The sequence below is a fragment of the Suricata suricatta genome, chromosome 3 (genome assembly GCF_006229205.1).
Source record: "Suricata suricatta isolate VVHF042 chromosome 3, meerkat_22Aug2017_6uvM2_HiC, whole genome shotgun sequence".
Taxonomy (NCBI): domain Eukaryota; kingdom Metazoa; phylum Chordata; class Mammalia; order Carnivora; family Herpestidae; genus Suricata; species Suricata suricatta.
This window is the reverse complement of record NC_043702.1, coordinates 29,572,928-29,586,837: the sequence shown is the minus strand read 5'-3', so window position 1 is coordinate 29,586,837 and position 13,910 is coordinate 29,572,928. Positions and strand designations below refer to the sequence as shown.

The following is a 13,910-nucleotide window of genomic DNA, read 5'->3' as shown; positions in this document are numbered from 1 at the left end:
AACTGATTACAGTATTGGAGAATAACAGTATACAGGGTAGAATCAGCATGAACACTGAGTTTGCAGGGCATTTTTAGGCAATGGCACACGGTCCTGTTTGGCATGTACCTCATGGCAAAGAATGCAGTACAAGATGTAGTCAGAGAGGTAGACTGGGGAAAACCATGAGGTCCCTGAATACCAGAACAGGAAATTAGAGGTTGATATGCATAGGTCACATTTCTTTCTTCTACCTCTAAGATTTGGGAGCCTATATTTGGTTTTATTAATTCAGGTATATTTATTTGTGTTTGCTAATGTTTTGTTGCTTTTTTAGTGTATACCTTTCAAAGATCAGGACCTTTGCTTGTGCTTGAACTCGTAGCTTGTCACTGTTTTGTTTTGTTTCTTAATATTTTAAATTTCACTCTATCCTAAAATGGCCACTTCCGTGTTTCTTCCATCCACATTGGGAAAACACGTACAGTGAGTTTTGTCCCTTTATTGCTTGCCATTGTTCTTAATATAACACTTGGGACCTAGTGCATGTCTAGTATATGACATTAACTTATTTTAAATAGCACAAGTACATTGATACTATGAAGCACTTTAAACAACATAAAACATTCTAAATTTATATGTATCAACTGGATAAAATGTGAAAAATTTAATATAAGAAAAAGTATCCTCAGAAATATAGTAATAATATACTTTGAGTGGAAGGCATAACCATCTTCAGAGAAAAGTATAATTTCCAATAAAGGTCAATTTAACCCCCCCCACACTTGTTTTTATATCACTGGCACTCCAATTTAAGCAGTTTTCCAAATACTGAAAGTTATTTTATCATGTATGTGTCCATTCATATCTGTTATGTAGCTAGTGACTATTCTGTGAATTACTTGCATTTGTCCTTTTGTGTATAGAACGAGCATGGCTTTTGCAATCCACAATGAAAGAAAAATGATACCGTTAGTCAACTTGAACTTCTTTGCCCCTTTTATGGCAATCCTGGGAGTTAATGTCCTAAAGGGGTGATATTTAAGACTAAAATATTTGGACAGCTACAATTCGGCTAGAATTTGACTTGGTTTCTCTCATGTGGTTTTTCCATCATGGTGACTGAGCGCATGTCACAGCTGCCTTGTTCATCACAGTCCAAACCTGGTCAGGCACTCCTGTCGTGAAAGCGGTCTCTTCTCGGTCCTTTGCCATAAATTGTGCCCCTATTGATATGATTACCAAGCTTTTTTAAATGGGTCTCCAGATTTCAGTATAATGGAGTTTGGTAAGTATTGGTTGAAAGGCCTTATCTAACACTCACAACATCCTTACAAAAAAGAAAATCTAGTGTCTCCTTTACAAATGATGTACTGCTCTCATCTTTTTTTCTTTTTTATTGGAGTATTGACAGGATTAATCAGAAGAAAATACTGACAAGGCAGTTTAGTCATCTGTGAAACAGATCATGCACTCTGGACGGCGTGCTGGTATGCCTTGGCTAGGGAGTCAAGTGTCTTGCTAGACGTACCCATGTGACTGTAGCTTAACTTTTGCCTTCTTGCCTTTCCTTCCCACCATCCTTTCCTTCTACCTGTATCTCTCTATCCAGATCTTTCTTTCTGCTGGTCTCTTTCGATGAAAGAAATGCACCTGCATTGAAGAGCTGTCATTCCCCTTATTTTCACACACCTCCTCACAGAGAGAATGTGACCCCAGAATAGAAAAGTGTCAAGTGAATAAAACTGGAGTAGAAATCAAGTCTAAAAGAGTTAGGAACTTAATTTCTCTGGACTTCAATTTTCTAATTGGCTATATAAATCATAGACCTATCTCTTTGTTGATCTGGAACAGGATTTTGGTGTAGCTGATCCAACATGCTTACTTAGCTGATGAGGAGAGAGTTTTGGACTCTGGAGTAGAGAAGCTTCCTGAAGATTGCACCATGCCAGGCCCATCTCTAGAAGGCGGATCTCCTGAACCCCCATCTCTCTTCACAATATCTCAGTAAAACATAATCCATACTTTAATGTCAAAATGATTCACTTAACATCAAATTCATTCAATGAGTGTTGAAGTACAGGATAATTGAAAGGCATTCTTCCAGGTGCTGACTAGTACAAACTCTATTAACAAAATGTACTCTATGAAACTAAGACACAGCTTATGCACACTATTAATATTATTAATATACTATTAATATTGATCACCAAGGGGAATGTGTCTTTTCCTATTTATCACTTTTTAAATTTATAAGATTTTAACATATGCAAATAATTTTTATGGTCAGAGTGAAATATTTACCAATTTAGGTGCATTTCTATAGCATTTTCCCCTTCATATTTCTCTTATCCTCAATGTTCAGTAGCATTGGCAAGACAGCATGTCTTCTTCCTTTAAACTGTCTGCTTTGGTGGTTTGATAATTTGGTAGCACAGAAGTAATCCCTTAGAGCAAAGGAGAATTGAAATTCTAAAAGTTCCAGGTTTTAACCCCTTCTCTGTACATAAACAGTTTATCATGTACACTCCTATTTCTTTCTCCATTCTTCCACCTGAACTTCCCTCTGTGGCTCTGTTATCCATTTGTCATTCTAGACCACCTTTCTTTCTGAAGACTCTGTGAGAACATAGAATTCTGTTTTCCTCACTGTTGTACATGTGGCCCCACTGATACACCTGTCCTCATCCTTCCTCTTTTGTTACCTCATCTTTATCGCTCCTCCCTTGTTCTAGAAGCCAATATGATTTTTAATATGAACTTCGTACTCATCCTAATGAGTGCCCAACTGAACATCTATTGTCTTATTTCTCATGCATTTCAAGACATCCTATATTAAAAACAATTTTGTTTAACTTTCAGTGGGCTAAAGCCAAGATTCGGGGCTTGAATCCATGAACCATGAGATCATGACCTGAGCCAAAGTTGGACACTTAACTGACTGAGCCACACAGGCGCCCCTAAATGTGTAATATTTTTAACCATTTGTAATTCATTTTTATGAGCACATGCATGAGAGGAGGAGAGAGCAGGTGGAGAGAGAGAGAGAGAGAGAGAGAGAGAGAGAGAGAGAGAGAGAGAGAGAAAGAGAAAGAGAATCTTAGGCAGACTTCACAGTCGATGCGGAGCTTTACGTGGGACCCAATCCCACAAACTGTAAGATCATCACCTGAGTTGAAATAAAGAGAGGGACACTCAACCAAATGAACTACCCAGATGCCCTGAAGCCACCAACTTCTTAAAACATGCCTTTTGGCATGCTAACTGGGACTGGTACCCTGTAGAGCTCAAGATGTCAATAAATGGCACCAGTATTAATGACAAACTAGGCTTTTGATTTTGCTCAGGGGACTAATTAACCATTTTAAGATAAATTTCTACACTATACGATTTAGAACATATGCTTTTGTGATGTTTGATATGGAATTCATGTTTAAAGTCCTTGTTTTTTGGTTTATTTCCCTCTTCTCATTGAGGCATCACATGGATGATTCCTCTAGACTTTGGTTTCAGTCTCTATAACTGTCTGTATTTCTAAGATGTCTTTGAAAATCTCCAAAACAGAATTTTATGTATAACATATTATCTATCATTTGAGCCAATTCCATCCCAGATATATCCTGTAACTGTAGGGGGGAAAACAATCCATGCAGGATGTGCGTGTGCGTGTGTGTGTGTGATATTATAACAAAGAGAAACTTCTAGAGGTAACTTGAATTTGTGTTGCCTATATATCTTGCATGATTTATTAGTGAACCGATTTGATCCTTTTAACTAGTTGCTATTTCTTTCAGCACTCTTTTCCCAAAAATGGGTTATATTATTCTCCTCTAGGCTCCTTTATTTACATTTATAGGGGGACATCAGATAAGTAACTGTACCCCTTTGAATTAGTCTCACCGTCATTAAAATGGTGATTGCTTGAGTAGTGGGAGAAATCGTGCCATTACTCAGGCACCCAGGAACTGACTCCAGTCCCAGCTGCCTCAAGGCCTGGAGAACCTGAGGAGTCTAGCCATCTTCTTACAAGAAAGAGCAGTGAGTGTGTGAGTCAGTTCGGCCTGAGTGTAATGAAACCCTGGATATGCATGGACAGTACCCCAGAAAGAATTTAGACTTTCCTGATGTGGCAGAGCACTATCTGCCAGGACAGGGTCACCAGCAGCAACACACTTGACCTGGAACTCTTCTGCTTTGAGGGATCCTTGCTTCTCTTCGGCTCTCTGTGGCTTTCCGTAAGTTTCTGTGCCTCTGCCTAAATGAAGTGGGGCTTAATCCAGTCTGTAGTGTGCATGATCGTAGGTATGGATTCAGTAATCCCCGCATGACCTCACTGGAACACTGCCCTGATACCTACGTGTGTGTAAATCATTCTTTGTCCTCATAGCCTCTTTTTTAAAAATAAAGCCTAAGTATGGTCTCTGACTATTCCTCTTAATATCGGCCAGCCTTGTGTAGCTCCCGATGCATAATGAGGCCTCAAGTATTTAACTGTGTGGAAAAACATAATGCAATTTCATAAGATTTTATGCTTTAAAGTACAAAACATTTCTTACTTTATTTGGGCGTTGCAGCCAATGGCTTTTAAACTTTGATTCTAAGGAATACTGCTATTCTCTTGAGCTGAACTGAAAGCTTTTGCCTCTAAAACCTGAGAGTCAGAGTCCTTTCTTAGTTACCTAAAAATATCAATGAATAATGAGTTATTTTTTCCATTTCTGAACTCCTTTCCCACATCATTTTTTTCTAAAAAGCTTTGATTTCTATAATAAGTCTATACCTGGTTCAGCACAGAATTATGTCTTATTATTTTAGTTTACATATTATTTCATGAAAACTGACTTTCAGGGGTTTAGCTTTTTGAGCACATAGCACTGTTTATAACAATAGCAAGTGCTATTATTTCCTTTTTATTGGGAAGAAGGGGATTTTCTGCATGGAATTGCAGACCAGACAGTACCTGTCCCATGCATGCCTTCTTTTATTTCAGCCTTCCATCAATTCTGTGATCTGTTTTTATCACCAGGTTTTAAATGATGAGGCCATGTCACCAGGCAGCCCAATGTCACAGAGCTAGGAAAGGTGAAACCGAGTTTTTCTGTCTTCAAAACCCATGGTCCTCTCCTCTGCATGGACACATGATAGTTCTTAGAGTCTGATCTTCGCTGTTAGGTTTAAGCTCCTTCAGTACAGAGGTTACGATTTATTTACTTTACCCTCCCACAGAAAATTCTGTAAGGCTGGATGTGGTTGTCTCCTTTTCGTTCTGGGAGCCATGCCTGCAAGGTGGCCCTTCTGCTTTATTAAATATATCCAAGGATCTCCCCACATCATCTCCAGGACTTGAAATTACTCGTCTTTTCTAGGATGTGTCTGTCTTTGTCTTTAAGTTGTGGCTCAGTCTGTACTTAGAAGTCATCTTCAAATGAGGTTTGGCAATTAAAAAGAAACAAATATTAAATAAATTTTAAATTGCCAAGGGAAGGATTGTTTAAAACTCTCTGAGATAACAGCGCATATTTAAATATTCTCATTATTAATTCCTTTATAAAATGATTTATACTTGATATTAACACATTAAGGCGGCCAAAGAAGATGGCTCACCAGAATATATTCAAGTGTCTGATCCAAAAAAAGTAGAGAAGAACAAATCTTACTCCTGATAAGTTGAAAGCATGTTTAAGATCTAGCTATGTTAGTTAGTTTTTGTTTTTGTTTCTTTGACTAATGTCCCAAATAGTGGGCACACTGGTACAACACTGAACTATCTTGTTCTGGGAGACACACTGTAATATTATGGCCTATTGATTGACTGCACAACTCAAATTCATAGTTATAGAATTATGTCAAATAATTTAACACTTTCTTAATAAAATAACAAGCACTGATGGAAAGCAAAGAGTCATAGCCGTATCTTTATAGTTGCATGAAAATTGTCTAGTTTGTCTTTTAGAAAAATACATTTATTACCTAAGAAAAGTAATAGGTCTTGTCTGTCCATCTGTCTCTTTCTCCCTCCCTCCCGCCTGCCCTCCCTCCCTCTCTGTCTCTCTGTCTCTCTCTCTCTCTTTCTCTCTATCGCTCACACACACATATAAATACACACATATTTTGTATATATTCATATATATGTATGTGACTCAGCTAGAAAAACAGTACAGCTGTTAATCACTAAAATTTCCATTTCTGTGTCGGTAAATCAACTTATTTTTGGACCTTGGTGTCCCATGCTGGTTTTACTTGCTTTTGATTTGTTTTTAATCTGGTTTGAGATTGTTGACATGCAGTGTCCTGGTGTGGGTTAAATGTTTAGAAACAAATTGGAGTTTCATGGAATTTTCTCCATTCTCTTCTTAACTTTAAGGATAATGGGTTGCTTCTAAAGATATCGCATTCAGACTGATTTGTTCACTTTATGTTAATGGTAATTCTGATCATCTGATTCAGGGGAAATAAATACTGGTACAGGACTGGGACTCTATTGTCTTGAGATTTTTATGTTACTTTCTCTTCCACTATTTTCCTTTACTGTTTTCATTCAAGCACAGTTGCCAGCCATACAACTATTGCTGTGTCCCTTGTGTAAAAAATTCATAGATGGAGATGGCAGAATTAAAAAATAATGTGGTGAAATGTTTAATAAAAAGAAATAATGGAACATAAAGTTGGACCTTATAAACCCTTTAGATAGTGTTTCATTCTTAATACCTTGTTAATTTCTTATAATAAAAGAAGTTATTTTTTTAAAAAAGCAGCAAGGTTAGGAGCGCCCAGATGGCTCAGTCAGCTGAGCGTTGGACTTTGGTTTGGGTCATTATCTCACAGCTGGTGAATTCAAGCCCCACATTGGACTCAGAGCCTGGAACCTGCTTCAGATTCTGTGTTTCCCTCTCTCTCTGTCCCTACCCTGCTTGCACTCTGTCTTTCTCTCTCAGAATAAATAAACATTAAATATTTTTTATTAAAAAATAAGCAAGGATAAACAGGAGCCTAAACAAAGATTGAGGGTATTAGCATCTATCCTTTGTACACAGAATAAAAATGTTGGAGCACATACAAAAATCAGATTTGTAAATAACTTCAAAACGGATTCACTTTTTGTAACTGCACCATCTAGAATGGAACATGAAAAATGTTATTTTAAACAGCCATAGCTCGGGAGAATTGGGGAATGTTTTTCAGAATATTGATAAATGGAGAATTGCATTCCTACCACTTTCCACTTTTTTCCCCAAAGCATGCAAATAGAAAGTAAATTTTTATATGAGAGCAATTTTTAGACCACAAAAGATTTTTTTCTGAGAGTTTCCTCCATAGTGGCCAATTTTGTATGAAACAAATTATTTCAGGCCTAATTGCAGGCAGACTAGTTAGGCCGCTAGCTCTGTTAAGGTTGAATTTCACTTTGAACTTTCTAATAGTATGATCTTTTCACAGAATTTAATAACTGGCTCAAATATTTAATAGTAGAAGCCTTCATTAAATGAAAAAAAAAACAAGATATGCTTTTAGAAGAACTAACTGATTTTCCTTATCAGTTCTATCTACTTTAGGAGAAAAGGAAGAGAACAGAACCAATCTCTTTGTATACTTAAATAGACGTTAATGCCACAACCCCAACAAATAATTTATTTCAGTGTAAATCATCTTTCCAAAGATTTGGGAAGCACCAAATGGCAGCAATGACTATACTTCTAGCTCTACTGAATAGAAAATTGCACTGACTCTGTGAATCTCTTCACTTGTCTGTTGGATAATCATTCTTTTTAATACTAAGATACAGTCTCTAGATCAGTTTCAGATTGTGCACAGTCAACCTCTGCATTGCCTAATAGTTTTTGGTTAAGTACAATGACTTGTTTTGAAATGCAGGTGGGGAAAGATGAGGGTTGAAAGATTTTGTTTCCATGTGTCAGTCTGTAAATATATGACAAAAGATCATTAAATGGATTAATTTACAAGCATCCTTAGAAATAGAATGTTTTTACATAAAAGTATGTTGTAAACCTTTTTAATTAAACTGCATTGTACCATGTGCTCTCTTCTCCCCAGGGTTCTGCTGACCTCTCCCCTCTTACTTTGTCCTACAGGCACGCCACTGCTGGTGAGGAGAAGCAGTGACCCAGCTCCAGGCCCGCCTGCTGATGCCCAGCCGAGTGCTTCACAGTCGGGCGGCCAGAGTCTGAAGCCTGTTACTCTAGTAGGTATCCTGGAGTTTGCATTTCTAATGAAAGAACAAAGTGCCTTACCCACAGACTAACTGGGACTTTGCAGAGTTCAGAAATTGACCAGTAGATATCTTTCAATGAGATGTCTTTTACTTTTAGTAATAGCTAGTGTGAGCTATTATTAGAATATAAGTTCTGCTGATGGCTGTTATTTACAAAGCAGCAATTATGTGCCGAGGACTCTTTTAAGTGCTTTACCCTAAGTCATTTAAACTTCTACATCGTGGTAAGCACAATGTTTTGACACCATTTACTGATAATGAACTTGAGGCAGAGGGAGGTTTAGTAATCCAAGGTCACACACAGTGTTTAAGGGGAAGAGCCAAGAACTTAAGGCAGGTCACTTGGCTCCAGAAGACGTGCTCTTGACCAGGGCACTTCTCTGCTGAATTTCCTTCATCCTTCTGCTTTGTAATGCCCAAGGGCATAATTTATATATTTTCAGTGGCAATGCGGAATTCTGTGAAGTCACGCCACGGGGACTGGTCATAGTTTCAGGATAGCAGTATCATGTGTATGTGGTACCAGAAGTGGGTTTCTGGAACTCAGCATTCAGATGAAAGGAAAATAAAATTATACACCAAAAGTGCTTACAATAAGACATAACTTCCAACTGATAGGTTAAATGGAGAATCGGTTTCTGAAGAGACAATGTCCTCCTTTTATATGGTACTGGTGGATCTTTCTGATAAATCCTAAGTCACTTTCAAGAGTTGTAACTATGATCCATTCTCTGAAATAGCCTGGGGGTTAGATTTTGGTGAGTGGCTCTCTATTACTGCAATAGGTAATAACGTAGTCATATTTAAAAAGTGTCCTAAAAGCAAGGTTCTTCTCCATTGTAAGTCTTACTGAGTATAGTGCCTTAAGAAAAAAAAGCAATATTTTCAAGGTACAGAAAGATGCTGAATAAGCTAACCAGATTTTGCCAGCCTGGTATAAAATGTTTTTATCAAGAACCAGTACAGTGTATATGTGGTAGGAGTCACTATACCAAGCCATTGAGTTACTAGTAAGTTTATGACAGTATTTTCACATAGTTCTTTTTGTAAACAAGGAGGCAAGTGTTGTGAAAATATTTTAGATGTAATATTTCCCCACCGAATTTTTAAGGAAACATATTTAATGGAACATGACTTTAATAAAAATCAGGTATATGTATTCTACTTAATGATGAGTATAAACAGAACCAATATGTGGTGTGTGTGTGTGTGTGTGTGTGTGTGTGTGTGTGTGTAACACACTGATTGAGACCATGTTAAGCCCAAGCATATTAGACTGGAAGAAGGCAAGCTATATCAACGAGAAAAGTTAGTTTACTGCTTATTTTTTACCAGGTCAGTAGACCCCCAATTAGAGAATATTTGATAATGTTACCATCACTTAGATGCAGAAAATCACCAGTATTTTGTTCATTGTTTTTATCACTTGGGCTCTGTGTTTAGACCAAGCGAAGAAATTTAATACTGTTTTCCACAGGAAATGAAAACTACTGTGTTTCTGATAGATTCCATATTCTTACCAAAGTGTGATACCATTGAATTCTAAATTGAGGTATTTGGTGAGAGAATATAGTATTACTAGCAAAGATGCAAATCCTAATTCAAGAAGAAAGACTGGCACTCCTTTTCCCCAACCTAGCAAGTTTCTGAGTATTGGCTGAGTCTGTGTGTATCAACAGTGAAAGGAAAACCCATCTCTTCCTTCAGCGTTCTCTGTGACATGGTACAGACCTGTGACCCAAAGAATAGAATCTGGTCCTTGGCTTGCCACGGATTACTGCTGCATTGTAGCCTTCTCTTTCTTCAATTGCAAAATAACGTCCAAGCAAACGTTAAGCCCTAACAGTCCAAGGTACAGACATTGCGCCTTATTTATCTTTCTATTTCTAGCGTCAAGTGTGTGGAGCATACTCAGTGTATGGACTTAGGAATGCAAGAAACGTACTAGTCTGGGAAAAGTTCTAGAATTTCTCAGCAAAGTACCCACCTTTTCTAATATGAACATTCTCTATGTTCTCCAAAAGAGGTCTACCAGGTAAAGGTGTATCTGTTCCAAAGTCTAGTTCACCCCAGGCAACAAATGGTGTAACTGCCTTACTGTGCAGAGCAGGCAAAGTTAGTAAAGGAAGACATTTAGGTGTGTCTGTTTCTACCTAGAAGAGAAATGCACGTGTGTGCATGTATTACAATTCTGTTCATTTTTTTCTGAGTGTCCTAACTCATGGACTGTTTAGACCTGCACTGTCCAATATTATAGCTACTGGCCATGTGTGGTTACTGAGCTCTAGAAATGTAAATCAACTGTAATGTGCATAATGAATTTTAAAGATTAAAATATATAAAAGAGTGGGGCACCTGGGTGGCTCAGTCAGTTGAGTGTCCCAACTCTTGATTTCAGATCAGGTCATGATCTCATGGTTTGTGAGATGGAGCCCCGTCTTGGGCTCTGCACTGACAACGCAGAGCTCTTTCCTGCTCTCCGTGCCCCTCCCCTGCTTGTGTTTTTTTTTTTTCCCCTCTCTTTTTCTCTCTTTCTTTTTTCTCTCTCTCAAAATAAACTTAAAAAGAAATATGAAAATAGTAATATAAAAGATCTTGTTAGTAATGTTCATATTAACTATAATTTGAAATAATAGTAGAGTATATTGGTTTGAGTAAAACATATTATCAAAATTATTTTCACCGTTTTCATTTCAAAGCATGGCTACTAGAAAGTTTACAATGTGGTCTCTGGTTCGCATTCTGTTTCCATTGGACAGAGCAGCTCCAGACAGAAGTAAAATTGGATATAGCATTAATGAAATGGTTTGAGACCCTTGGGAGAAGTTCTCTGAGTTGCACATCATCTCTGGGGTAACCGTATGATTAGGTTTGCCCGAAGCAGTCTTCGTTCATGCCTCTTGTTCTGGCATAATTATTAATAGTGTCCGCACTAACTCTCAGAGGTGTCCATGTATGGATGATAAATTATGTGGCACCCTACATATAGCGCCATAGTCACTTTTATTGTTTGCTCAGTGGTAAGAGGAAAGCCTTTCAAGGAAACCATGGGAACCCGACCACAACTCTCACATCGGAACACACTGCAGAGCGTGGTGTTTGTGGCAAGCGCCTGCGCTCAGGGAGTGAAGAATTAGAGACTGCAGATCCCTTCCTGTCTCTCAGACCCCATAGTTGTACAACTGCGGCTGCACCATACTTGATGCCTATGATTTAATAAGTGACGATGAAAATGGGGAGCCTGTGATAATACAGCCGTGGTGCAACTAACATGAAAACTAATTGCTTACAAAGCTCTGTGTGATTGCATTTCATTTCAATATCCAAAGGAAAAAAAATAATCAAAATTTCGATCTCTTAAACAGAGTGTTCCCATGTAAGTAATTCACAGATGGCAGAGCCCCAAGTGGGTTATGTTCAATCATTCCCAAGAAATGAAACTTACTTATAACCCACAGCTTAAAAAGCTGTAAGGATGAATATTTGACACATTTGATTATGTTGAAATATTGCCTTCAAAACCACAGTTGATGACTGTTATTTTTACTTGCACTTCATTAGGCTTACCATAGCAGGAAGAACTTTCTTTGATGCCCAGAGATACGTGTTTGTGAAAAGTTGGGAAAGTTGCCCTTATTTTCTGGCTGGTTAAATTATTACAAATTGGTTACTTAATATGTACACCCTCAGAGAAGGTGACATTTTAAAAAAGCCTTTAACTTAGAAAAATCAGATCCTCTGCAAGCCTCAAATTTTGTGTAGTGAAAAGCCACCGAATCTCACTATTGGTTATTTAGGATACCACCAGCTAAACAGCATAAAACTTGTTCCCCTTCTTTCTCTTTTCATAAACCCATCAGTTAATCAGAATAGAATAATTATTAATGTGCACGTTGTAATGACTATTTATCTTTCAAGGCAATAGAAAATCCAATTCTACTGACTGCTTTTGAATTAAAGAAAGAGAATCCTGGGGGCAAGAAGTAATAGCAGGAGCCTGGGTATGGGGTATCTTACCTCCCTTGCCTTGATTGTAACCTGGTGTTCTCGGCTTAAGGGCATGCCATAAAACCAGGTTCTCGAAATTGATGTTCCTGAATTTGTGGGTGGAAGAGAACTCTAAAACAGATGTGATTTTTTTCTTAATATCCGGTTAACTACTATGGTTGTTTTGTGTTTTAATGACTGTTTATAGTTTCACATTTAACCCCTAAAGCAAAATGATCCTGCAGGGCGAGTAAATTAAAAAGTGGATTCCTGAAAATTATAATGCTGTGTTTGTTCTCGGATAGTAAATGACTTTGTTTGTTCTAAAACTGTTACTTATCTTGCATCACCGAAATAAATTAAGAAAATATTGGTCTTTTAAAAGTTCATATCCATAATATAGACATTTTATTTTTAAAAATAACATGGCAACATTGATATTATTAAATTGGGAGTCCATGATGAGCTTCAGAGGGCCTGTTAACTCTGAAGTTTTATTCTTTGACGCATTGCACATACATGTGTGTTTTGTGAAAGAGACTCTACCACTTTGTTTTTGAGACTCTATCACTCTTATCAAATTTTAAAAGGAAAAAAAATAATCGAGAACTATTTATTTGCAGGTTTAGGATGAAATAATGTCAGGAAGCCATCAATTCTCAGAATATGATGAATGATAGAGATTAAGAAGTGGAGCAGGAATTACTACCTCCCAATATTAAATAATTAAGGCTATTTCATCTGATTATCCCTGTCCTATCCAACACATAGGATGTAAATTCAAAATGTTTCCAGTGGCCCTGTGTATACAGAGATGGGATGGTTCTTTGGAGTTTTTGGTAGTTTATCAGCCAAGATAGTGACAGGTAGGTTCAAGAGAGAGGAAGTCTTTCCAGTGAATAGGAACATTCTCTTTGTGTTTTGCAGATAAGACAGTAGAGTATTGATTTGAGAGATTTTCCTTTGTGCATCACATATGTTGAAATCATCATCAGTATTGATCCTAGCTTAAATGTTTTCACCTCCATGGAAGAAAGCATTGAAATATTACAGATAAATTTAGGTGGCTTAGATTTTAGGATTAAAATCATCAAATTGTCAGTGAGAGATGTCAGAGAACTTTTGACTCTAAGTTGCTGACTGTCAAAACCCTAAATAGAAACTTAACAATAATTTTGAATGACCAAATTGTGGTTTTCTGTCCATTAGATATACAGTTGAGTAGCTCTAGAAACAGTGAAATAAATTAATTGTTATTGGCACTGATGTAGATTGGAAGGAAGACTCTGTCCATTGTCTTCCAATGAGGAGAGATAGATACAGATGAGCAAAAGGGAGGGAGAAATAGCATGTAATATATAATTGCATTATTTAGAGATGTTGAAGTCTACAAAAGGTTTTTCTTTCTTCCCCCCTGCCTGACACAGTGATTTAATAATAGTCCCGGTGTTTGTAACTCCAGCTGTTCACGCTGTGTGCTGATAAGACCAAAGCTTGGAGACACATTGCAGCGATGGTTTTCATATGGCTTTGTTTTTAAGAGATAAAGCTGCCATCCAATATTTCATGGGGCCAAATGTTGACTTAGTTTGGCAAGTTTAGGCAGCTTAATTTCTGAAGCAGTCATGTTTATAAGATTTGAGGTCCAGGTGGGGAAAATCCAGAAGCCTAATTTATTCTACAATAGAGTTTTTCACCAAGTCTTGCAGAGATT

The 13,910-nt window shown here is 37.4% G+C and overlaps 1 protein-coding gene across 1 annotated transcript in view; it reads left to right on the top strand.

Annotated features, from left to right (window-relative positions):
• PARD3B (par-3 family cell polarity regulator beta) overlaps window positions 1–13,910 on the top strand; it is a 1,000,837-nt gene that overhangs the window by 466,928 nt on the left and 519,999 nt on the right. Inside the window, exon 4 of the mRNA XM_029934009.1 lies at window positions 8,070–8,179. Coding sequence (XP_029789869.1) covers window positions 8,070–8,179 — 110 coding nt within the window. The remainder of the gene's footprint in view (window positions 1–8,069; window positions 8,180–13,910) is intronic.